This window comes from Leuciscus leuciscus, assembly GCF_965113295.1.
Source record: "Leuciscus leuciscus genome assembly, chromosome: 24".
Classification (NCBI taxonomy): domain Eukaryota; kingdom Metazoa; phylum Chordata; class Actinopteri; order Cypriniformes; family Leuciscidae; genus Leuciscus; species Leuciscus leuciscus.
Window position 1 is genome coordinate 29,707,243 of NC_138723.1, and position 26,707 is coordinate 29,733,949.

At 36.5% G+C, this 26,707-nt stretch overlaps 1 protein-coding gene across 1 annotated transcript; it reads left to right on the forward strand.

Annotated features, from left to right (window-relative positions):
- The first annotated feature begins 884 nt into the window (after window positions 1-884).
- Window positions 885-25,187, forward strand: pitpnb (phosphatidylinositol transfer protein, beta). Its single transcript, XM_082158744.1, has 12 exons — window positions 885-970; window positions 4,108-4,138; window positions 8,436-8,581; window positions 9,090-9,181; window positions 10,270-10,277; window positions 10,754-10,828; window positions 10,919-11,002; window positions 14,159-14,236; window positions 14,337-14,447; window positions 14,847-14,969; window positions 17,826-17,914; window positions 22,203-25,187. Exons 1-11 carry the CDS (start codon window positions 951-953, stop codon window positions 17,871-17,873), a joined length of 816 nt encoding a protein of 271 aa, XP_082014870.1. The 5' UTR covers window positions 885-950; the 3' UTR covers window positions 17,874-17,914; window positions 22,203-25,187.
- Window positions 25,188-26,707: the final 1,520 nt, after the last annotated feature.

Genomic DNA, 26,707 nt, shown 5'->3' on the forward strand with positions numbered 1-26,707 from the left:
CTTTACAAAGAAGAAAAAGTAATAATGTGAAACTCTGTTGATTGTAACATTTGTTTTATTATTAATGTTTTTTATTTAAAAAGGGAAAAAAAATTCTGCCATTCTGCAGAATTATTTTTTTTCTAAACTTTTTTAAAACTTCAAATAAAAGAAAAGGGTTACACTTTATTTTAAGGTGTCATTGTTACAGTGTACTTATATATTTAAATACTGAGTAATATTATTAATTAACAACATGTACTTACTATAGGGATAGTGTAGGATTAGGGTTTGGTTGAGGGTTAGTTGCATGTAATTATGCATAATTTACTGTTATTACTATAGTAACTATACTATAGTACTATAGTACTACTATAAGATGCACTTACAGTGGCTGAATATGTATTTTTTTTATGGTTATGATTGTGAAACATTTTGATCTAGAGACTTCTAAAGCTAACAGCATTAGATTAGCATCCCTGTAGCTCAAACAATAGAGGATAGTGTTAGCAATGGGTTTGATTCGCAGGGAATGCATGAACTGATGAAATGTGTAGAATGCATAAATGTAAATAAACTAATCATATGGGGTGGATAGTGAAGGAAAAGCATGATCAAGTGTCTAGCATGCATGTGAACTTCTTCAGTAGTGATTAAAGCATCCCACGGGTATATGAGAAGTTGAGAACATAACAGATATAGGCCAACACAAATATACATAGGCTATAATTAAATCACCATATATGTGTACATAATTAAACAGACTCATATGTAGTGGGCTATATCAGAAAAGCAGTAGGCTATACAAGAAACAATAGCATAATCATTAAACATTTGGCTGGGTTGCAATAGAGGAAAAAAAGAAATCGAAGCACAGCACAGGCTGTGATTGGGCGCGGGGAATATCTCGGCGTGTGACGTCAGTCGTGACGTCGGCAGGCCTGCGCGCAGCCGTAACCGGTGTAAAGAAGATGGTGCTCATCAAGGAATAGTAAGTACAAGTATTATTTTTTTCCACCTCTCCAGCCAAACATTTTATTTGCGTTCGATTTACACATGATAAACGAGTATCTGCTGGTTCCCAATCACTTTTTGAGGGGAAAATGTGGACGCGCGGAAGTGGACTCCCGCCCGGGAACACCGGTTCGCGCATGAGGCCCAGCTTTAGCATGTAGCATTAGCATGCTAGGCTAAACGAAACTACTTGCCATTCATTTTCAACGAGCGGTACGTTAGCACGCGATGCTATTAGCCGTCAAGATTAAACGACACCAAATCTGATGGTTCCCTCACATATACAACGTAATATACATTGATTTTTTACCAGTTAATATTTTCAGAAAGTGTCTGACTTGAAAGTACGCGCATTGATTACAACATTTGTTTTCCCTTTATATTAAAAACTCGCTATTTAGTGATTTTTGTGCGGATTTATGTAAGTAACGTTAAGGCATTAATGACAGCAAAACCGCTTGACAGTTCGGCAACTTTTTGAGTACATTTCCGATAATATCAGATTTTGTTGCCTATATATTTTATAACGTTGCAGACATATATTTACGTCTAGCAAATGTAGGTGTTAATAACTTAGTTTAGCATTTAAATGGACAGAGAGACTTAAAGGGAAAGTTCACCCTAAAAATTTACATTTTGTCATCACTTACCCCTCAAGTGTTTCCAAGCCTGTATGAGTTTCTTTCTTATAAAAGAAAATATTTGAAAGAATATTATTGATGATTAAACTGTGATAAATGACCCTCTGGCTTGACCTAGCACGTTTGGTTCGCCTTGTTAAGCACTTAATCTAACTATATTCACTTGTGTTTTTTTTTTTAGACACTTTCTGTTTTAGACCTGCATCCAAATTAGGCTTAAACCTCAGTTTGACAGGTTTGACCCTGGTTTTAACAGCCCCGTAGTCATTCATTTCCAACCTGTTCTTGTTTCCTTTCAGGTTTTATCTTTCTGCTCTCTAGGGATCTAGTTATCACATTTTAATTAGGTTCTCATCTGTTGGACAGGACATGACATGCTTGAAAACAGTTGCTGTATAGCCTTTAATCTGAGAGATCGGATCAAGATTATGTAACAATGTGCCACCTTATGAAATCCAGCACCTTTCTAACCTTCCCTGAAGGTTCAGAGTATCCACCCTTTAGGTTTGACCCAAGAGAATGCAAATTTGAGCGATCCTCGCGTCACATGAAGCTGCGATGCAACAGGTGTGCATGGCTTTTGCTCCAGAAAACCCTCCAGACAGTGTCAGAAAATTAGCATGATCATCTCACGACGACCTGACTAGCCAATAAAAATGCAACATGAAATGGTGTATTGATCAACGCGACATGGCAATAAAACTTAAAACTATTACCAAAACCTTTTTCCTAGCCATGACCACGTCCATATTCTCCTCTTTCACTTCCTCTTTTTATTTAACGCACACAAAAAACACAATTGCCAAAGTGCAATTCATCTTGTTGTCTATAATATAAAATGTTGTGACGTTTTATTCTTCTATGCTAACTTGCGTCGTAGCCTACGATCAATAGGTGTCATCATCGTACTGTCTACATACATGTTGTAACCCAAGTTTATTAGATCCAGTGTGATTTGATCTTATAGGATTGTAGTCGTCTGTGGCAGGCGTTAGATGTGCTACGCAAGACTCAGTCTGTTGTAAGACCGCTGAACTTCTGAGTCATTCTGTGGCTAAGAGAGCATTTCATCCTCTTGGGGTTTTCCGGGGAGTTTCCGTATTGAGGAAATGCTGAGTAATGTAGAAACTGATGTATGTTTTCCTTTAAAATCAGGTGGAGACTGTTTACTATGCATGCTGATGTTGAACTGATCCTGTTTCTGCAGTGCTTTGCATGTCTATACATTGATTATTTCTTCATAGATCAGGGATTGACGGGGCTTTACCGCTATCATAGATGGAGGGTCATGGACGATTGATTGGTCGACGTGGTTTCTTCTTACACATCTTTTGTAAACATTACTGTTCGAGATGAGCAGTGGACTTGAATACGGTTGTTTTATACAGTAAAAGTTAGGCTTTATTGGTAAAAATGAAGTCATCCAGGCTGATTATGAGTGCATGTTTGACCACAGTGGGTATAAAAGAGCTGTTGGCTCTCAGGAAACCAGGTTTGAGTCTGAACTGGATCATTTCCCCTCTCTCGCCCCGACATGTTTGTTCTACTTTCCTGTAATAGAGGCAAAAAATTGTGGTTGAAAAGTGTCCTCCTCATTTGCTGTCATTAAACTGCGTATTATGTGCCATTATGTGTGTTTCTAAATATTGGAATTATCGTTAGTTGATGCTTGTTTACTACTAGTAATAGACTGATGATATATATCAGCCTGGCTGATTAATTATCTGATATTTACACATTTTGAGATTATCAACATTGGCCTATTAACAAAATAATCAAATTTGTTTTAGCAGAAATAGTTTAATTTAAACAGCTGTTATGTGACTTGCATTTAATTAATTAATAAATATAAATAAATTAAAAAAATATATATATACACACACACATATATATATATATATATATATATATATATATATATATATATACACGTTTTATAAATACATGTTTAAAATATATATGTGCAAACATTTTGTTTTAGAATATTACAGTTTAATATATATATTTATGAAGAAATGTATAAATATGTATGTTATTATGTTTATTTATAAATATGAAAAAAATTATACTTTTATAATACTATTACAATTTGATATATATATATGTGTGTATGAAAATTATACATATTTATGTATAAATATATACAAATAAATATTTATTATATCTTTTTAAAATGTATTTTTCATAAGTATATAATTTTTTTTAAAACTTTGACTTTTAATAAATATAAATGTAAACTACAAATATATATAAATAAATATAAACATGAAAATAAGCAAATATTCAAAATATTAATGAAATGTATTGACAAAGTTAGAAATTGTATAAAGTAACTAAAGTAGTCACTGAAAAAAATGGCTGGTGGTGGAGTTTGATATTTTTAATTCTTCTATTTATTTTTATTTTGTGTCTGTGTGTGTGTGACATGTACGTTTTCTATATGTTTTCTAATTGTTCTTGTTTCTTCTTTCAGTCGTGTGGTGTTGCCATGCTCGGTGGAAGAGGTGAGTACAGCTTTTGTATTTTTCACACTTCCTCAGGTTCTGACAAGTTAAACATTGACTGTAAGTGCACAGTGTCACTTTAACCTTGAAAAGCAGAGCCTTGCTTCCTGTGGTTTAATATTGCTGACGGGTTATCAGTTCTGTTAGCGGCATCAGTACTATCAGACACCTCCTCAGTCTGATGTTTCTCTGGAGTTCAGCAACCAAACAATCACGTAAAAATCTCAGCGTTTTGAACTCGCGAGGATTTGATCAGAGCAACATGGACAAGATAAAGCTTGTCATGCATGTAGAACACGGGCGCCCTCGGGGAACGTTTGAGTCTCGCGCTCTTCTAAGAGAAGCGTGCTTGATGTTTGCTTGATTGGCATTGTTTGATATTTTGCGTTTAGGATGCCGTCGATTCATAGCACTCTGCAGTCAGAAGACTTTTGTGAAGTCCTTTTGCAGTCTGACAGCTGTCAAGCAGACTGTTTTCAAGTCATTCCTGTTTCAGATGCGTACATATATGATGCTCAGATACAAGGATCAAAAACACACACACACACACACACACTCTACGGCTCTGTTCCAAAACATAGTGAGCGCCTCACGCTTAGAAAAAAGCTTCAATGGTTCTTTATAGAACTCTTGGTTTCTTGACTCAATTTTAAAGATCCCTCAATGCAAAGAGGTTCTATATAGACCAATTTCGAGCTGACGTCACGGCGCTAACTGGTGGCAAAACAAAGGGAAAACTGGAAGCGGCCAATACAAAACCAGCACAGATTCGGCTACATAATAAGGAGCTTAAATTATTATTATTGTTATTAAATGTCATCTTGTTGTGTTGTTGGGTGCAAGAATCGACGGAGTACAGGCTCCAATTAGAAATTTTATCGCATAATGTTTTCTAAATTATTGTGATTATTTGTGAATCATCTATGATTGTATACATTGTTTTGATTGATTGTGACTGGACTTTTTTGAAGTCCATGGAAGACTGGAAAATGAATATGCTGTATCTGGAATTTTTATTTTCTAGAAAATATTCACATCATTAAAATTGCACCGTAATGTCACTCTTTACATTGTCGTCTTCTGTCTGGCCGTGGCGCTGGCGCTGGCAGAACTGCGGATCGTTAGCCTGGTTAAAACCAGACCATTCTCAGTAGTAACTGAGTTATGGTCTGGCAAAGCTTCATTAATAACTCATTTCCAAAGGGGCGTCACCAACAGACGTCGCTCAAATGCCTCTGGGCGCAATTGGATAGACCTAAAACCAATCAGAGCGATCGTCATCGTGTAAAGCCATATGCTGCGTCCCTAAGTTACACTACGCCATAAAAGTATGTACTCTTTTTGTGAAGAAAAGGTATTTACTTTTGAATGTGTAGCAAAAAAGTAGGCAAGCTTTGGGACATACTACTTCGTCATCTTTATCGGACGGATCTGTCGCGTGCATCCTGTCACTTAAACTGCCCTGTCAATCATCTCATCACAGTTAAAATCCTCTATTAAATCTAATTTAATTTCCTACCGTTTCAGAGAGAAATGTAGCCGCACGTTCATCTGCCAGTGGGTCTTTCATGGAGACTGTCCTCATGTGTTTGCAATTTGAATATAATAATGCATTTAAAAGTTGAGTGCGCTTCACCAACGGACGTCACTCAAATGCCTCTGGGCGCAATTGGATAGACCTAAAACTAATCAGAGCGATCGTCCTCGTGTAAAGCCCGCCTCAACGTTTCTGATTGGTGCCGCGATTTCGACGGATCAGAAATGGGCTTGAGTGAGCTCTTTGCCAGACTACTTGCAGAGCAAATCTAAATTTGCCGGAAGTTGTCTGGGTTTTCCCAGGCTAGCGGATCCTAGGAAACCACACAAGTCTTGTACGTGACCATTTAGTGCAGTTATAGGCATCTAAATATGTATATGCCCTCAGTTTCTCTTTACCCTCGGTTTCTCTATCGGGTCGGTGTAGAAGTCAGGCCACTCAACCTGAGCGTTAACGTTAATCCTGTCAGATCGTCCATCCATTGACTGAGCGTGTATGCCGGGTCAGCCAATCCGGGATGTCCGTTAAAATAAACTTTTGCAAATAACAATCGCGGTCCTGGACGGTGAGTGACCTTGCACATTAAGATAAAATCGGATTTTCTCCAGTCATTATTAAAAAACAAGCTAACAAAACTCGCAAACTAACGTTAGTGAAGCGGCCAGAGGGATCGTTCTGCCTCCACCTAAGCTCCGCCCACACAAAAACGTCACCGTGTTTACCAACTGAATAGGGGTCTATAAGGCAAGTTTATATATATATAGCACATTTCATACACTATGGCAATTCAAAGTGCTTTACACAGAAAGGAATTAAAATAATCAAAACAAAATCAAAACAAGAAATTAAAATGGTTATAAAAGAGATATATGATACAGTTATAAAATGAATTAAAAGAGTAAAAAGATGATGCATAGATAAACTTCTCATCGTATTTTTCACAACTCACAGTTTTACTCTGAGATTTTTTCCATGTTGATTAAACTCCTAAAAATCTCCTATAAGGAGAAATTCCTCAAATTATGCATAATGTTTAATGTTTATTTACTGTTTTTCTAGTGATAAAGTCTGTTTACGAGCTGCTTAATTCATACAATTTATATTAAAATGAATTAAAAACTAAATCCTTAAATGAATGCAATGATTGGAACCCTTAAGAGGTTCTATAAATGAAGCGCCTGAAACCCGTTCTTTCTAGAACCTTTTCTTGTTGATTAACCGGGAAAATACTGAGAATCCACGAACGGCATTATCAGTCCTTTCTCTAAAGTAACATTTAGAAAGTTTAAAACATTAGTAAACCCTCACTCTGAGTTTGCATGTTTTGATGTTCACTTATTCTTGTTCAAGAAACTACAGTAGCTGTAGCGTTTCTATCGTAAAGAAGTGGCCAAATATTAAAGATTAAGTGGACATAACTATTAATTAGCATAAATATTCATATTAACTATTCATGCACGTACCTGCGGCACTTCCCTGTTTGCCTTTGTTAAACTGGTTTTCCCATAATGTCCCTCTAAGGCATCAATCAGTCACACAATGCAGAGTTTTGTCTTAATATCTGAAAGTGCTGGAAGGCACATATTTTAATTATACGAGAGCTGTTTAATTCCCCAGATGCTGATCTGAGGCTTTCCTATATGAAGTCTGTAGGGTTTGTGTATTCATGCATGTAAGACTGCTAGTTTCTCTTTGATTATGATGTTTTCCTTATTTTACCAGGTAAGATTTAAAAAAAAAAAAAAACTTCTCTTGATATTAAAATGTCTTTTCCGAGAGGACTTTTTTGGAGTGTACTAGCATATAGATGACCTCAAAGACCAGGGCTATTTTAGTAAGTGATTTATCCATCTAAGTGTTATTTTAGTGTCATTGAGATTTTAGATGAATATTATGAATTCGTTTTCATTTTTATATTTTCCATTTTCATTTTGGTTATGTTGTGATTTTGTTATTAGTCTGTATTTTTTTTCTATTTCTTTTTATCTTTGTCTATATAGTTACTATTATTTTTATTTTTTTAATTGAAATAAATGAAAATGAGATGTTGCCTTGGCAAAAAGTTATTTTATTTTAAGCAATGGAAATGTTTTAATGGTTTTAGTTAACTACAATAACTCTGGACTAAACTCCAATTTTTGATTTCATAGCGAGTCATCTTTGATTTGGTATTGACTTAAAGGGGTCCTATTCTGCTTTTTTCCATGTTCATCTTACTTTAGTGTGTAATGTTGCTGTTTGAGCATGAAAAAGCTCTGAGTTCTTCTCTATATCAGTGTCAGTGTTTCTGAACTCCCTGAAACGCCTCCATTGTAGTCTTGAGTTTCTTCCGGGAACGAACACGTCACAATATTCCTCATTTAAATAATAAATATGCAGAATAAAGGGGCGGGGCCTGGTTGAGTTAGTTAGTAGTGTGTTAAACTGGTGGTTATGGTAAGGCGTGGGACATTTCCCAAACACACTCGAAGCACTTGACCAATCACAACACACTGATCCAGCCGACCAATCAGAGCACAGTGTGCTTTTCAGAAGGAGGGGCTTCATAGAGACAGGAACTAAACAGAGCGTTACTGACAGACTGGGAAGAGAGGAGCTGCAACAATGGAGAATATGGGGAAATCATGTTTTTTTCTATTCTAGTAAAGCCCAAAACCACATCAAGACTTTGTAAAAGCGCATAATAGGTCCTCTTTGAGTGGTGTTATGCACTGATCATCTCTTAAACCTCACCTTTTTCTCTGCTCTGTGCCACTGCAGTATCAAGTCGGGCAGCTTTTCTCGGTGGCTGAGGCCAGTAAAAACGAGACGGGTGGCGGAGAGGGCATTGAAGTGCTGAAGAACGAACCGTATGAGAAGGAGGGCGAGAAGGGACAATACACACACAAAATTTACCACTTGAAGAGGTAAAAACCAGGTTTATTCTGTACGCCAAGATGAGTTCAGCAAACTTTAATAATATTGTCAAGTCATTTTTTTATAACACTTAAAAGCTTTATATAATGCATTATAAAGTTATTTTGAATGCATTAATAATGCACATTATAATGCATTGTATGGTTTCATGAATATTGTTATAATACATAATAATACTTATCTAATACACATTTAATGCATTAAAACATGACAAACAACCAATTTCAGATGTAACAAGGACTGCATATACTATAATGCATTATAACGTACATTATGAATACCTTTAGAATGCATTATACATAAAAGCTTTAAGTGTTACTGATCTTTTTTCTCCAGTTTTAATTATACTAACGACACCTACACTTTAGTATAGTCAGATGTGACACATCTCAAGTGTTCTGCAACACCCATTATATGACAAACCATTCAACTTAACGCAGATCTGTGAATAATTCTTCTGGCTTTGCTTCAGTGCTTTTGTGTTTTGTGTTCGTCCAGTAAAGTGCCAGGCTTTGTGAAGATGATCGCACCAGAGGGGGCGTTAGTTTTCCACGAGAAGGCCTGGAATGCCTATCCATACTGCCGCACGAGTGAGTGGGAAACCTTTTCATCCGTTATACTGCACAATCCGTCACTATCATGTTTTTATTGCATATGACAATATGTAATGAATTACATATTGGGACAGATGTCATGCATATACAATGTTTTTGATTGTTTCATGAAGTTCTCACATTTGTGAAGAATTAGGCCAAAAACATACTCGGCAGGTTATGGTTATTCAAGTAGCTTGCTATAAACATTTAAAAATGTTAGTTAAACATCTCTCTGCCGACCTGAAAGAGTTTATGTCCACGTTCTGCACTGAACACTCGAGTTGCATTACGATCTGAGCTCTGACGTGTTTTGTAGCTATAAAGTGCATTAGTGGCCACTTTTTCAGCTGCGTTGGTTTCCGGAAGTATTTTTTCCGTTCATTCCTCCCATAGGGATTTAACAAAAGTATTTATTTAAAGCGTTATGAGCCATGAATCTCCAGGCAACCAGCTCTGAGGTGAATCACAACATTACAAACTTTTAATTTGAAGCAAAAAAGCATTTGAAAAGAAAGTACTTGACGGCTTTAGAGAGGGGAAAGGACTACAATCCCATAAAGCATTGCAAACAGCATTATCAAATTAAAAATGGAGAAAAATAAAACTACTAATTTAAAAATGTTGATTATCTATCTATGGGCGGAGTTTCGTTTGTCTTGACTCTGATTGGTGGAATTTTATGTACAGCATTATGGGTAATGTAGTTTTTCACCACGAATTCCACTGTTTTAAAATAAGTTGAAATAATGCGGGCTGACTGCTTCAACAGAAGCAAATACCGTTGATAAACAACCTCGTAGCTCACAGTAGGGCTGTCTTTAAAGGTTTATTGTTTAAGCTTTAAGTTATTGTTAAAAATCAATTTCTCTATCGAAAAAAAAACAATGAATGGAGTTTTTACTTCCAGAACTCGACTGTTGCACTCTGTAATGGTTTGCATTTATGTATTCAGAGTATGTTTTAGGCCTTACACTTTTGAGTCATTTGTATTGGTCTGTTTTGACAGTGGAAATGTGAATGTTTTCTGTGTCACCTGATTATTTTTCTTCTTTTATTTTTGCATGCTGCTCCATTCCCTTCAGTTGTGACTGTAAGTACAAAAACTTGCTGTCATTGTGACTAGTTTACACTAAACTCTTAGTGCATGACCATTTACAAATTGCATTAATGGAAAAGTCTTTTTGTCTTATTGTTTATCATTTCAAACAAGTTTTTGTCAAATGTTTTGAAGTGCACATGTGCTGTCTTTTTGATAAAATATTATTTTGTCATTGCATGTGGTGACATTTATACTTCTAAGTGTGGTTTAATTGTCTGAATATGTTTTGCAAACACTGTATGTGTATCTATTTTAGTTCAGCACACTTTACCTGTAGAACTTGGAGTAAATTATATATTCCCTCCAGCTTAAAAACACACGCTCTGAAGTTGTTGGACCTTTAGAAACTGATGCTCTGCCATCAGATGTGATATTTGCATTGCATGCACTGCTAAACCACAGTTTTAAGTGAAGTCATGCTGCTGTTTGTGACACAACCTGAACATAAACATGCATCTTCTCCTCAGAACGAATACATGAAAGACGATTTCATGATTAAAATAGAAACGTGGCACAAACCTGACACGGGCGCTTTAGAGAATGTGAGTAAGATGCTTCTTTGTGATTTGATGTTTTGAATGCATCTTGCTCAGGCTGATATGTTCTTGGTGTTTGTTTATGCCCATTATCAGGTACATGACCTGGACCCAACCACATGGAAGACAGTGGAGGTCGTACATATCGATATAGCTGATCGGTCTCAGGTTGAACCTGCAGTGAGTTCACTTTCCATCAGACTAGAAACACTTTGCATTGTTTGCATGTTCTTTGTTCTTTTTGGTAACATTACCCTCTTTGAATATAATGCTAATAGTCCATCCCTGTGGTCAGATGGCACTCAAAAATAGGCTATTGATACCCAAACCAGTTTTAACCGTAATTTGCATAATCACGCCGCCTCCTGCAAATACATTAGGGTGTTTTCACATTAGAACTTTAGTGTTGGCTAATTGCACGTGATGTTCCTCTTTTAAAAGTCACTTTTAGATACAAGCATCTACTAAATAACCGAGTCTCTTTGACATCAAAGACATCTTGAGAATATTGATAAAGTGGCCTGGAATTATTTGAAGCTCTTTTTAGTGGTCAACCATTAAGTTTTTTGTTAATCACTGTTAATGACTGATGCAGATCATCTCAAACTGGCCAAATCTGGTTTATCCATGTTTATCTAGCTGGTATATCTGTCTGTCACTAGTCTTTCATCCTTAAAGTAGAATTTGTGTTTTTATGTAATATCCCAATTAGGGTTGCGCAATATACCGGTGTTGACGATAATCGTGATATTCAAAGCATGAAATATCGACATCGTGTTAATTTAGAGTGTGACAATATACCGGTATTGGCGATAACCACAATGTTTAAAATGAATAGGACTCTTATGATAACATGACACGTAAATACTCCAGCGCCAGTACCTGGTTGACCTCTCAGGTGTCTGTATTGCACCCACGGACACCTATCAAATAAGAAGACGACGCAGCGCTCGCCCGCGCCCGCGCAGCTAGAGTGAAACACTCTGTCCACACCTGAAAAAAGTAAGCTCGCCGGCCAGTATGGAGTTCTTCGGCTTCAAAGAAAACAGCACCTTAAAGGGGATCGCACACCGGACGAGAAGCGCAGCGCCACGTCTTTAAAATTCAAACATATTATTCTCTATGAGTGTAGCTACACACACCGGCTACACTCATGGAATGGGAAACGTGACATTTAATCTATTAACGGGGTTTCTGTGTTCATATATTTAATAAAGGGTGATTATTAAGAACCCCGTTTTCTTTACTCATCTAATTTGTGTATTTGCACTTGATTTTTTTGTTCAAATCTGCTATCTGCATGACTTTATTGGCGCCGGCGCAACAATAGGTTTAAGAGCTTTTCAGTTCTTCAGGAAACCTTCAGACAGTGTTTCGCTTCAGTTTGAAACTAGATAAACTTCACATACTTGTCTTCCTTCACAAAAATTTGCCATAGATTGAGTACGCAAGAAGTAAAAATGTGTTTTTGACTGATAACTACCGGTAATAGGAAAGTACATACTCATATCTAGCAAGATTATACTATAATACTACAATACTATATCATAAAATTGGCTTGATACCACAGACAGACCCCCTTTGTTACTGTTTGTTTTTGCTTGTAAGTGTGAGCATATCTAAATTAATACAATTATTCATTAGGTTCCTACAAAAATATCACAGATTCCTCCATCTTTAGCACAGGAGGCATCATTAGCCTCAAACATGCACCGATGACGTGTACTTTGAAACTATTTTCAATGTGCTGTGATTTGGGATTTGCTAATCCTTATCCCACATGCTATATTTAGGCTGGCTAGTGTGTGATTTGTGATTCAGCCTTGCATAAGACTGGATTAGGGTGACGTGACATTAGTGTGTGGACCATTGCCCTTGTAACCTGCATTACTCAAGGTTCAATAGTTTACAAAGAAGGCCCCTTATCAAGACCTGAACCTTCTCTAAGCAGCAGATTTACTGCACAAACTGGTAAAAACAGTCAGTTTGAAGCTTTAGACGTAAAACTCAAGCCTTAAGAACAAACAAACTGGCTGCCGGTGTCGTATACTAGCAGACACGCATCGCATCAAACATCAGCAGCTTTGAATAAATCCAAATACGTTTCCATGAGACCTCATTCTGGCTCTGTGCCAAACACACAAATACACAGCTGTGTTCGTTTGACTGGAGTCCAGTGTTGAGTATCAGGAGTGTACAGGTTATCTGACCTGTAGCGGGCCGCTGAAGTGACTGCTCTTCTCGTGCCTGAGCACTTTTATGCTTCGTATCTTTAATTAGTTAAGTGGATCAGTCCTGGTTAGGGTTAATCCTTATTCCCATATGTTCACGGTACTTAGCGCCGAGGTTTGAGAGATTAAAAGGTAGAGTGCGAGTATGGAAATGGTGGGAATTCCCAAACTGCAGGTGGTGGGAAGGTGTTTTTTAAGATAACGTGTTGTTGCAGACACATTTAGCGACTTTTCAGCATCATTACTCCAGTCTTCAGCGTCACATGATCCTTCAGAAACCCTGTTAATATGCATATGTTCTGCTCAAGAAACATTTAATGATGTCGATGTTGAAATTCAGTGTTGGAAACACTGAACAATTTTCAGGATTCTTTGCTAAATAGAAAATTCAAAAGATTTAACAATTTAATGCGTCCTTGTATGATGGTTTCCCCGCCAAAAATGGCAACATTGATAATCATAAACGTTTCTTTAGCAGCAAATCAGCATATTAGAATGATTTGTGAAGGATCATGTGACACTGAAGACTGGAGTAATGATGCTGAAAATTCAGATTTCCATCACAGGAATAAATTACATTTTAAAATATATTCACATAGAAAAGTTATTTTAAATTGTAAAAATATTATTTAAAAATATTACTGTTTTACTGTATTTCTAATCAAATAAATGCAGCCTTGGTGAGCAGAAGAGACTTCTTTAAAAAAAAAAAAAACATTAAAAAAAATGTGTAATTTTATCAAACTTTTGACCGACAGTGAAAAAATAAAAATATGATTTAACTTAAGGCCTGACACTGAGGAGAATGCAAATACGGCGTGATGATGTCATATGCTAATTAGCGCATTATGCCATCTAGTGACATTTGGCAACTTTTTGAGCTGGTTTTAGCTAATTATCTCTGAAAGTGGTTGACAAATAGAGATAACATAAAAAAAATCATATTCCTGGTCTTGTTTTGCACAATTAATTGGTAATAATTTACAGCTTTTCATCAAAATTGAATATCCATCTCTGATATTACTATTGCCAACTTAACCAAGGCAGTGTGGAGAAATATGAACCATAAAGGAAATATAAGTGATCCAAATTGTCATTCTCTCAGGATTATAAACCAAATGAGGACCCAGAAATCTTTCACTCAGAGAAAACAGGCCGAGGACCTTTAGGACCGGACTGGAAAGTGAGTGCCTCTATTTAATTAATTTATCAGACATTTATTATTAGTTCTCTATTAACTCTGTTCTATATGAAGATCTTGTGTGATTTCTCTCCCCGAACAGAAAGAGCTCTTGGCCAAGCCAGACGCCCCTCGTATGTGTGCGTACAAACTAGTCACGGTCAAGTTCAAGTGGTGGGGCCTTCAAACCAAAATAGAAAACTTCATCCACAAGGTAACAGTCGACACCCATTCAAACTTAGCGCTTAGCAACTTTATCATTTATTCACCCATGTTGTTTTTCCAATCACGTATGGGACACAAAAAGAGTAACGCTCTGTTTAGTTCCTGTCTCTATGAAGCCCCTCCTTCTGAAAAGCACACTGTGCTCTGATTGGTCAGCTGGATCAGTGTGTTGTGATTGGTCAAGCGCTTGGGAAATGTCCCTCCCCTTACCATAACGGCCAGTTTAACACACTACTAACTAACTCAACCAGGCTCCGCCCCTTTATTCTGCGTATGAAACATCAAACAGCAACATTACACACCAAAGAAAGATGAAGATGGGAAAAATCTCACAATGCTTTTCAATAACACTGACTTTTCTTTTCTTTTTTTTCATGTGCGTTTGCAGCAAGAGAAGAGAATCTTCACCAACTTCCACCGTCAGCTCTTCTGTTGGATTGACAGCTGGGTGGAGCTCACCATGGCAGACATCCGCAGGATGGAGGAGCAGACGCAGCGAGAGCTGGAAGAGGTGAGAGGGGCATTATGGTCTGAAGCACGTATAGCTTCCTCCATTGCATTTGCTCCCACCCATCCATGGCCGACCTCCTCATTCCCAGCAGTTCAGATCATGAAACGCTATTCTTTCCACATTTTGGTTTTTTCATGAATGTCTTTAAAGATGTGTGATTTCTGATATCATATTCATATAGACCTTATGCGCCAGAGAAACAAGCGCGCCGCCATCTTTAGAATATTGTCTTTGAACTTCCGTTTTTGCGGTCGCTCTGTATATCTCTATGGCATCGCTGTCCAGGAGACAACTAGCTGGTGAAGTGGATTTACTTAATGTAAAGTTAACGAAAGTTATCATGAGGATTATAATGTTTAAAGCAGATGTCTTAACAAATGTCAGTAGACCGGGAAGATTTTAAAACGAGCCGTTCATTCATAAATGCAAGATTGCTGTGAAAATACAGACCGGAAGACAAAAGACAACGAGAGCAGCACTGAAAAGGGGCGGGGCTACATAAGGGGCGGGGCTATATAAGGGGCGGGGCTACATAAGGTCACAAAAAAATTACAGCTCATTTTAAAAATAACGACATTAACAAAAAATGTCATTATGTCCAGTGAGTGAATGTTATTTGGCATTTACCTCCACAACTGATTCAGCAAGTGAGATCAGACTAAAACAGTTCGAACAATTCAAAATAGCCATTTCAGTGCTAGTCGAATGCCGTTGCTTCTAATTATTGCGTTAGAGAGCTTTTATTTTATTTGCAGTCTTTTGTTATTAAATTCCGACTACAAGATGAATAGCAACTGGTTAGTGCGCTGTGCGATACACGTACAACCTGTACATCATCAGCCTACAGTGCACATCTGGACTGATTTTATTGCGTAACATGGGCGTTTATATGTGGAATAAAACATTACTACCTGTGATATTAGCACCAGGGGTCATTATTAGACTGTAGACCTAAAATAGTAATAAATCTGCTTCTGGATGTTATTGAAGGGGTTACAGATTTGAGCTATATTGTGTGTTTTTTTACCGCTGGTCACTGCTGGCAGCGCTCTCGTATTCTCTATTTTCAGTTGTTTTTGTTGAACGCGTCCCAGCTCAAGTGTATAGTATTTGGCCCAGATTCTTTCCTCTACCCAGTAAATATGATGATCCAACGGCACGCAGTCTCTCCAAACTCTGACACGCTCTGTGATCGCTTTCAGCATGCAGCCAAGGAAAACCACAAACTCTTCACTGCCTGGGAAATATCGATCAATACATTCTCATCCAAATCCCGAAGGCGTAGCCGCTTATTAGTTTTATTCTCAAGCGACGGTTGGCCAAGACCAATAAAGTGATTCCTTAACCGTCAACCCGTCAGTCAAGTTACGAGTTATATCTTCATACCTAACCAGTTCATCTGTAATTGCCTTCAGTTGTTAAGGCTGGCTTTTATAAAACAAGCAGTATATGTAGTAAAACTTTATATTAAACAAACAGGGTTTTTTTACACTGCTACTATACGGTTGCCAAGCAGAAAGTATGTATTTGGACTAATATTTGACGAATCAAGTTTGCTTTGGCTTTGCCGTGCTTTACAAAAACCTTCCAGGATATATATTTTTTCAAAACCTCTTTTATGGAAATGATGGTGAATATATTTCCAGGGAGGATTATGTCAACGTTAACCCATTCAGTGCCTCTTCGCTGACATTAAACTGTTAAATGGGGGAATCTCACGAAAACGGTCATGAATGCATCATTTTTCTCACTAAAATTAAGAGAATGAAGCATATTTTTGGACCATTAATATTTTTTTTTTGTATTCTGAAATGCAAAAATGTTGCCATTTTCCTAATAATAAATAGCTTGTAACGTAATAACACATATATGATTATATAAAATCAGATTAATTTATTTATCATTTATTTAATTTACATTAAAGGGGTCATGAACTGACTTTTTAAAACATTTTATGCAGGTCAACTTATGACGTTCGCTTGATTTTAATCAAAATGAATAAGTAATGGTCTATTTTCTCTCCTGGTTTTGAGCCTTGCTCCTGAAACGCTGGGTTTTTATGGCCGTGCCGCATTGAAGACTTGGAAGTAAACGCCCACTGCTATGATTGGATAACAGTTTTGCATATTGTAATGAGTTTCATGTAATGTGCAAATCGGTGGGCGGGGCTAAACCGGCAGTGTTGATGATCTTCTGCGGAGGCGGGGTTTGATACCCTTTGACCTCATAGATCCCCACTTTGAAAAACCTGTGGTTTGCTGTGCCTGGTGTCAATAAAAGCTTTCATTGGACTAACAAGGAAGTTTTCAGTTCTGAAACTCACAGGATATTCGTATAGTATGATGACCTCTTATATGTCTAAAGCTCAAGGAAAATTTGATTTCTCAGTTCATGACCTCTTTAAGGTACAATTGTAATGTTGTTCTGAATTTGTGTTGGTTTTACCCACACAGCATTATTACTGTATTACAATAAAGAAATTGGTTTTATTTATGTGAGAATTTATATATATATTTTTTTATTACTTAGCTTTTCTTTTCTTTTTTTTTTTTTTTAGGTATTGTTTTATTGCTATGAAAATGTCACAGTGCAAAAGATCTGGTGAAATTTTTTTTTTTTTTTTTTTCTCAAGAAAAACTTGGTTAAAACTTTCTCAAATCCCATCTTATTAAATATAGACTTCAGTAGGTGGGATGATTCCCATAAAAATGATGACTTGGCCAAATCTACCTGCATTCACTCAGATATGCTTTTATGTTCTGGCGTTTGCCTATTTTGAGGTTTCCTGACACTTTTCTTCCAGGTCGACGCCAGCAAGTGGAAAGATTGCAACCTAACGGCATGTTTTGTTTCTAGATGCGTCGAAAGGGATCCGTGCGAGGCACGACGGCAGCCGATGAGTAGCCGAATCCTTTTTAGTAACACAAGGCAGGTGGAGAGACTCCGTAAGGAAAAGCAGTCGCTCCGTCGCTCGTTCTTTCTCACGTTCTTTTCATCCGCCGCCACCCACTAACCAATCACCTCACTGCCTTCACATTTCAGCTAACCACAACTAACTTTTCTTCTGGTGTTCTCCTCTCAGCTGACGTGTGGGCCAACATAACCCGAGTTAAAAGTGTTAGTCATTTTAGACAAACTCTTGGCTGAACCCCCCGATATCTTTCGCTCAGGCCAGAGGAAAATAGTGCCTCAACGGCGCAAATTAAAAGCAGGTGTTTGCAGCTCCTTGAAAAAGCCCGATCTGCAAGTTCTAATGGTTTTAGACTCCAGTTGAAAGGTAAAAGAGTTTTTTTTTTGATGTTTAAAGCAAGTGTGGCGGCCAACGGCTGTAGTTTCCAAAAGCAGCGTTCTTCTGTGGAGTTGTTGATCTTCTCTCTAAATGAAGGCAGGTTTGCGATGTTTACAGGAGCAGCTGCAATGGCCTTTATTTTTCTTTTCCGTTATTCTCATCCTAAAGGGTCAGTGCATGTAAACAGACTCATTTACTTCCAGCATGTCACTCCAAACGACTCCATATGACTTGCTTAGTTTCTTCCATTGAGTTGTTTTGAATCTCCACGTTTGTTTTCTGTACAATGAAAGCATACAGTGATCGCATGCTCTGAAATAGCAACATAAAAGAAGTTTAAATGATTTTTACGCTATATTTTAAGTCTTCTGATTTTGCTCTCAAATGTCAATACTCAAATATGGAAGTCCAGTGGAGATTTGAGAGAATAAACACCTACATTTTAGCTTGTTTTAGGGGTGTAACGATACCCTCATGTCACGATTCGATTCATATCACGATATTATTGTGATACTCCAAGACATATGATAAAGGGTTAACAAAAAATATGTACTGTTGATTAAAATGCTAAATCTGATATTACATTGTTGTGTGTGTAAATAAATAGGATGGACTTGGTGCTGGAAACCCAAAGCACAGGACAATAGAGACACCAGAATAACAATATTCATGATTCTGAAGCTAAAAATATTATTTTAGATGAATATTCTTGCTACTCTTTCACTGACTAGATATATTTAAAATAATATAGGCCACTTTATACTGGTAACAGCATCATTTGGCATTATCAGGACCCACAAATATTCCCCCATTGCATTATTATACATTATATTCAACATTATATATAGTAGTTTAATGTAGAACTGACACTAAAACTCTGAAAACGTGCATTTTTTCACGCACAGTCATTTTTAACTTTAATGATACACATGTGATCCTGCACCACAAAACCAGTCACATGGGTCAACTTTTTGAAATTGAGATGTATACATCATCTGAAAGCTGAATAAATAAGCTTTCCATTGATGTATGGTTTGTTATGATATGACGATATTTGGTCGAGATACAACTATTGAACATCTGGAATCTGAGGATGCAAAAAAATGGAAACATTGAGAAAATCTCCTTTAAAGTTGTTCATTTATGTTGGCGATTGTGCAGCATTCACTCACACAAATACATGTTTTATATATTTACGGTAGGAAATTTACAAAATATCTTCATGGAACATGATCTTTACTGAATATCCTAATGATTTTTGGCATACACGAATTTTGACCCAAACATTTGCCACAGATACACCCGTGCGACTCGTGACTGGTTTTGTGATCCAGGGTCACATATTATAACATTTTTGTATTGCGATAATATTGTTACACTCCTAGTTTGTTCATCTCATAAAAGGTGTCATTGAGTTCAGATGACTTGTACTATAGTGCATGTGTGGTATGGACTACTATTGTAGCCACTGTATACTTTCATTGTATTCAAATGAGCAACTTGAGTGCTTCTTTAATAAGAAAGAAACTCATTCAGGTTTGGAACGATAATAAAAGATGACAGAACTATATCAGATAGTGAACTATTCCTTTATTTTCGTCATGTGTGTTGGACATCTTCCGGAGTTGCATGAATCTTGTGTTGATCTCTGTTAGGCAGTTATGAAGTTAATTTTATAGACTTTCTTCTTCTTCTGGAGAGATATTGAGCGTCTGTTGAGAGTCAGAATGAAGCACAGCCGCTTCATATTTGTGTTATTCTCCCTCCCTCTGCGTTTGGCTGCGCTGTAAACCGATCTGGAAGAGATGAGCCTCTCCTCGGCCGCTCTTTCCAAGCGTCTCTGCCCAAACTTTTTTTTTTTTCTTCTTCTTCTTCTCTCCCGTCCTTCATTTCTCATTTCTCTTCACCGCCTCATTGCTGCTTCTCTGCACTGTGTTCTTGGTTTCTAATCACCGCTTTTGTGTTTGTTGATTTTTCCAGAGTGTGTTTATACTCGCCGCGTGTGTGTGTGTGTGTGTGTGTGTGTGTGTGTGTGTGTGTGTGTGTGTGTGTGTGTGTGTGTGTGTGTGTGTGTGTGTGTGTTTCTGCTCTCTTTGTATTGAGTGAGCGTGCGTTCGTACACGTTTGAGTGTGAACAAAATGTCTTGGATTCACAAACCAGGCACGATGAAAACTAAATGCTGGATCTATGTGACAAAATCATTTGTCTATTGTTAGTCAAACTTAGTGTTATTGATTCGAACAAACCTTGTACTCAAAGTATTAAACTTCAGTCGGCAGATCGCCTAACATTGTTTGTGCTACAGATGTGAATGATTCCTCAAATCATGCATATTAAGTGATTAGACTTAAACCTTTTCACTTTTAGATGATAAAACGGGTGAAAAAAACTATCTAGAGACTTGAAATTTAAAAATAGTTATTTTAGTATTATTTTTATACTGTTATTTATTACTGTTATTTTATACTGTATTATTTTAATTTAAGTATTATTTTAATTTAATACTGTGAAGCTGCTTTGATACAATCTGTATTGTGAAAAGCGCTATACAAATAAACTTGACTTGACTTGACTTATTATTTTTACTAGTATAATATTTTATAGGATTAATATTTTGAATTAGCTTTTGTTTTTAATTTTAGTAACTTTTATTTGCTTTTGTTAATTACAGTAATTATAGTTTTAGTCATTCTAGTACATCAAATCTCCTTATTTTTAGTTTACATTGCGGTAACACTTTTTTGCAAAAAAATTGTTTGCAGATATTTAACTACACTAGTAAACATGAGGAAACAATGAAAAACACTACAGCATTTGTTAATCTTAGTTAATTTATTAATAAATCGAAAGTTGTATTTGTTTACATTGTGTTGTGAACAAACAAGGAAAACTTTTTCTTTTTATTACCTGCAATAAAGCTGAAGTAAAATGTAGGCTAAATATTGGATGGAAAACACTTAAAACTAATAAACTAATTGAAATGATGGTTAATGGATTACATAGACTAGCGAGCAATATTTATTTCACAGCATTTATTTTATTTGCTAATGTTAGTTAAAGAATTAAAAAATATTTAAATTTTTGCTAATGTTAGTTAAAGAATTAAAAAATATAAAAAAATTGCTAATGTTAAAGAATACGAAATATTTTTATTTTTGCTGTTAAAGAATTAAAAAACATTTTTTTGTTAATGTTAAAGAATTTAAAAATATTTGTCTTTTTGCTAATGTTAGTTAAAGAATTTAAAAAAAAAATGTTTTTGCTAATGTTAAAGCATTAAAAAATATTTTTATTTTTGCTAATGTTAGTTAAAGAATTAAAAAAGATTAAAAAAATTGCTAATGTTAAAGAATTAAATTTTTTTTAGTTTTTTTTGCTAATGTTAGTTAAAGAATTAAAATATTAATTTTTGCTAATGTTAAAGAATTAAAAAACACTTTTATTTTTGCTAATGTTAGTTAAAGAATTAAAAAATATTCATTTTTGCTAATGTTAAAGAATTAAAAAACATTTTTATTTTTGCTAATGTTAGTTAAAGAATTAAAATATTTTTAGTTTTAGTTAAAAATAAGCAACTTTACAGTGTTCTGCTAAAAATGTAAAACCAGTGTTATATTATTACACGAAAACCAGTGTTATATTATTTTTATACTATTGTTATTTTTACTATTGTAGTGTTTTATATTATTATAGCTTTTTATGTTTGGAGTTTCATATTTTCGACCAGTGATATTTCACTGTAACCAAACTGAAACCGATCAACCACATGCATTAGAATGGAAGAGTTTGTCACATGATAATCCGCATCATTCACGTTCTCTCTTCATGCCTGGTTAGGACGTGACGGTGTTATGATTCATGTTTGCCTTTATTAGCTCGGCTTCAATCGCGCATTAGCGACGGTTCCTAACGCTTCACTGTTTTCTTCTCTCACACCTTGTAGCTTCGTAAAACTGGTCAGGTTCGAGGCACCAGTGCTGCTCACGAACAATGAGGCAAAACTACAAGAATCCAACCACGATGACGCTTGACGAAAGACATCAACGCATCCAACAAACCGGCCAGCGGCGGCGGCGGCGCCGTCATCCTCCTCCACCAGACAGCAGAATGACACAATGATCAGTAGTACTGGACAGGGTGGACACACTCGGACAAGACTTGACCTGTTTTCTAGATTCAGGCAGGTTGATCCAGTGACTATTACCACTTTGTTAGGACGTTTAGAAATGTTAGAGTATTGCTGTATGGTTGTGTTATTCTATCTCAGAAAAAAAAAAAAAAAAAAAACGACTTAATTTTGGCAGGCATCGGACCAATTATTTGTTTGTTTTTGTTTGGTTATATATTTTTTTTTTTTCATAATGGTTCAGATCTTTTACTTTTCCTGTCTGTGTTTTTAGTCTTTTTTCCACCCCAAGATGAAGCACTTCTTTTTGGTTCCTAATCAAGGGTTTTTAATTTTGTCGTATCTGCGTAGTCCTGCCTACCATCTCTTGTTTTTCCTAGGAAAACATGTGATCATGCTTGCACGGCATGCTCAAAAACACACGTCCACCTCGCAGAATTTCTTTATTTTGTCTGCGAGTGGCTTTTGCATGAGCTCAGGCATGTTTTAAGAGGGTCTCCGAGACCCCTTCATGTGACGCAACACCCCCCCTCAGGACTCTTTAAGTTGAACGTGGTTCTCCTCTCCAAAATCCAGACTAATTACCGGAGCAAATCGCTGCTGCTTTTTTATTTTTTCGAGTGGCTTTAGGACAGGCGAAGTGCTTTTATATCGCTAATCTACCTGTAACGCTTCAGGGTTCCCACGCTCACAGAAAAACCTGGAGATATCAGGGAAATGTTGTGATTTCCAGGCCTGGAAAAGTCTCAGTCTCGGTTCATTTACGCGTGTGCATGCAGGGAATAATTTCATTTAGTCCCTCGAGCACAAATCGCAGTTATAATAGCGCAGCTGCAATGTAGTTTCAAAGCAGAAACGTGGATCTAAAATGGCCATTTTTGAGGTGGAACTACTTTTCCAAGGTGGATGAATCTCTGCTTACGGATGTGAGCGGCGCTTTGCTTGATCCTTTTCTTGGTATCCTTGCGCATATTATGCAAATATTACTGGCGTTGTCATGACAGCAAATTTAAATTCGCTGTCGCTACACACACACAGTGAGAGATTGCATTGCAGAGGCTCATGTTTGTGCCTGTAGTTTTTTTTAAGCGGCCCTGAATTCTTGTATTAGTACATGCTTACATATTACATACTGTAATTGCATTTTTTGCAAAGGGACAAACTGAAATGTTCTCTGATTAACAATGTGCTGGGACATTTCTTTAATGAAATGTAAAGGCATGCACACAGTTGTGGTCAACAGTGATGTCCGGCCTAGGAAAACTATATTATTCTAATATAGTTAAAAATGAAAGATTTTGTAAGCATATCGCATAGTTGTGCTTGAAGTCCATTGTTTGATGTGTGATTTATAACGCAATGAAACATGACAAATAATAGTGTGGGAATCATTTTTGTCCAGACTCTCATACAAAGAAATTATGAACGCGTGCAAAAACCAAGAGAGAACCTACTAAATATTAATAACTGATTATGTTGTAGTCAAATGTAAGCTTTTTGTTTTTCTTTGCACTTTCTTGTTTGCATAGTAAAATAAAGCCTTTAGCTGGAGTTCGTCCTTTTATTTTATTTTTTATTTTTTTCGCCAAATAATTTTGTCTGATAAATACTGTAACCGAGTTTAGTTTTGTTCTTCCGTAATATTTAAAGAAATGTAAAATATTTTCCTCACGTTTTGATGGTTTAGGGTCAAATCCGAATATCACTTTTAGCCACTACTGTGTCTATATATATATATATAATTAATGTATTTATATAGTGATCATAAGTCTGTATGAAATGACGTCGTGGGAACCCTGAGCTCCACACCTGAATGTGTGTGTGTGTGTGTGTCGATGCCTCAACAGATGCTTAGGACAAAGAGGAGAGCTTTATAAACGCGTTTCAAAGAGCTTGATATATTTGTATAGTTTCTCTATATATCGTACCAGGTCAGATCTGAGCCGAGGATGTGCATGTAGAATAATTCTACTTCCTGTCCTCCTCGTCTCTGGCCGTCCTGCACCAGCTCAGATCATCCAGCCTAGCAAAAAGAGTGTTTTATCTTCTCGGTTTTTAAAGAGTGTGTGTGTGTGTGTGGTTCTCCAGAGGAGACGGACGGACAGAGCGGATTATGATGGTGTACCGTGGCCAGTGCATTAGTGTGTGTTGAAACGTGCTTCAGTCTCATGGGGATTGTCCCAGGTAGTGTTGCACATTAGTTTTAATGGAAAAGAGTTTCTCATTGGGATTGCATGTTCCTCTCATTTCAAGGTCCACAAATGTTCACGCAATCACGCACCTTGTCACGCTCCCTCATTTCAGTCAAGGTTATACGTTATAGCGCACCTGCGCTTCTTTTTCTTCTAGGTCTTTGGCGTTCTGATGGGAGGAAGTCAGGTTTAGATTTTTTTTCCTTTCTTTCGTATGTTCTCCAGAGCAATCAGTGCACTGACGTCTGTTCGGCAGACATGAATACTGTCTCGAGTCTCACGGATCGTGTGTTTACTTTTGTACACGTACATACAGGGCTTTTAGGCTAGCGGGGGGAGGGGGGGGGTGGGAATGGGGGTTCAGAGATGTTCAATCAATCATGTATTGTAATCTAAGCTTGGAGAAATTGTTTTCTTGGGGAATTACACAATGCTGTTACTGTCTTTTTCTTGTTTGAAAATCAGGTGAAATATCAGTGAATGTACAACGGTGTGATTTTGATTCTGTTTATTTTATTTTATTTTTCCCTGCAGCTTCTGAATTGGTTATAAATTGAACGATTAACAGTATATCTAATAAATTTCGACACCAGTCGTGCTTGGGATTTTATTTTGAGTTTTCTTTACCACTACTGTTGCGTGCTTTAATGAATGTCTCGTCTCAGTCGTGGAAAACCTTGACGTATCAGGTCATTTTAAAACTGCTTTTTAGGCCTGGATAATCATTTTTAAGTACTGATAAATATTTTAGTAGCCTTAAATCATTAGTTAATGAATTAAAGTCCCCCTGCATTCATAATTTTAACCCTTAAAACTCATCTTTGATCACCAAAATTACATATTTAAATGTTTTTTCCTTGATAAATATTCTTCATGCCTTACAATATCTTGAATGTAACTCGACACCCTCGCCTCATTTAGTATGCGTGGTTCTATGAATATGCAAATGAGCCCCGCCTCCACTCACTCACTCAGCTCAGAGATCCACTGGTTGACGATCACACGTTGATCTGATTGGTTACAAGGTAGTTTGTGACGTCAGAAACACCAGCGATTTCAAAGCGTGTTTTTGAGACTGTCTTTGGTTCACTGCAGACTTATGAATTTACACATGGTTTGTCTTAAAGCATATTAAAAACACCACATAGACATATAAACAACATTAAAAGCTTGATTTGCACCACAAGGGGACTTTAAAAATAACAAGCAATGCATTTATTACAGTATTTATTCATATTTGTTAACGTTAGTTAATAAAAATAACTGTTCATTGTTTAGTCAGTTAAATAATGTTAACAGGAAAACAACTTTTGATTTTAACTATGTATTAGTAAATGTTTAAATTAACGTTCACCCAAAAAAAATTTTATTTGTTTTTTTTATTATTATTTTTCCTCATTGTTCCAAACCAAAAGATGATATTTTGAATTAAAACGTGGAACCAGAGAGTTAATGACTTACATAGACATTCTTCAGAATATTTTCTTTTATGTTCGACAGAACAAAGAAATTCATACGGATTCGGGAACAACTTAAAGGTGAGTAAACGATGACAGAATTTTCATTTTTGTGTGAACTATCCCTTCAACTAAGATTAATAAATGCTTTTTCATGTTAACAAATGTAGTTTACAAAATTAACCTTATTGTAAAGTGTTTCCAAATCTCCAAACCCAATACTAATCGTCAGTATAAAGGTGATGGGACCTTAAATGCTACATTTTACATCTGTATACTGTGCTCACTGAAATCCAATGGGATTTTTCCCAGTGTTCATCGGTGTGTTAGTGCCTGACAGCAGCACTAGATGGCACTGTTCCTCTTCGTCAAAGAAACAGGTAATGATTTCTTACAGAGGCCAGAGGGACCTACAAAACACGTCTCATAGCTCTCCATTTACTATCCCTCTATTAGTTTAATTCCTTCAGTCATACCTATCAATAAATGGCCACTTATATTTCACCATAAAACCTTTTAGTAGCCTAATGGTTGTGGTTTGTGAGACACCAGTCTAAGTTTGCAGCATAAGGTTTTTATTTCTACAATTTCTTAATTACTGTGCATTAAGAAGCTTTTGTTGTTAAGATAAATAATTTGACCCATGCTGCAGCAATGAGCTCTAAAAATACAT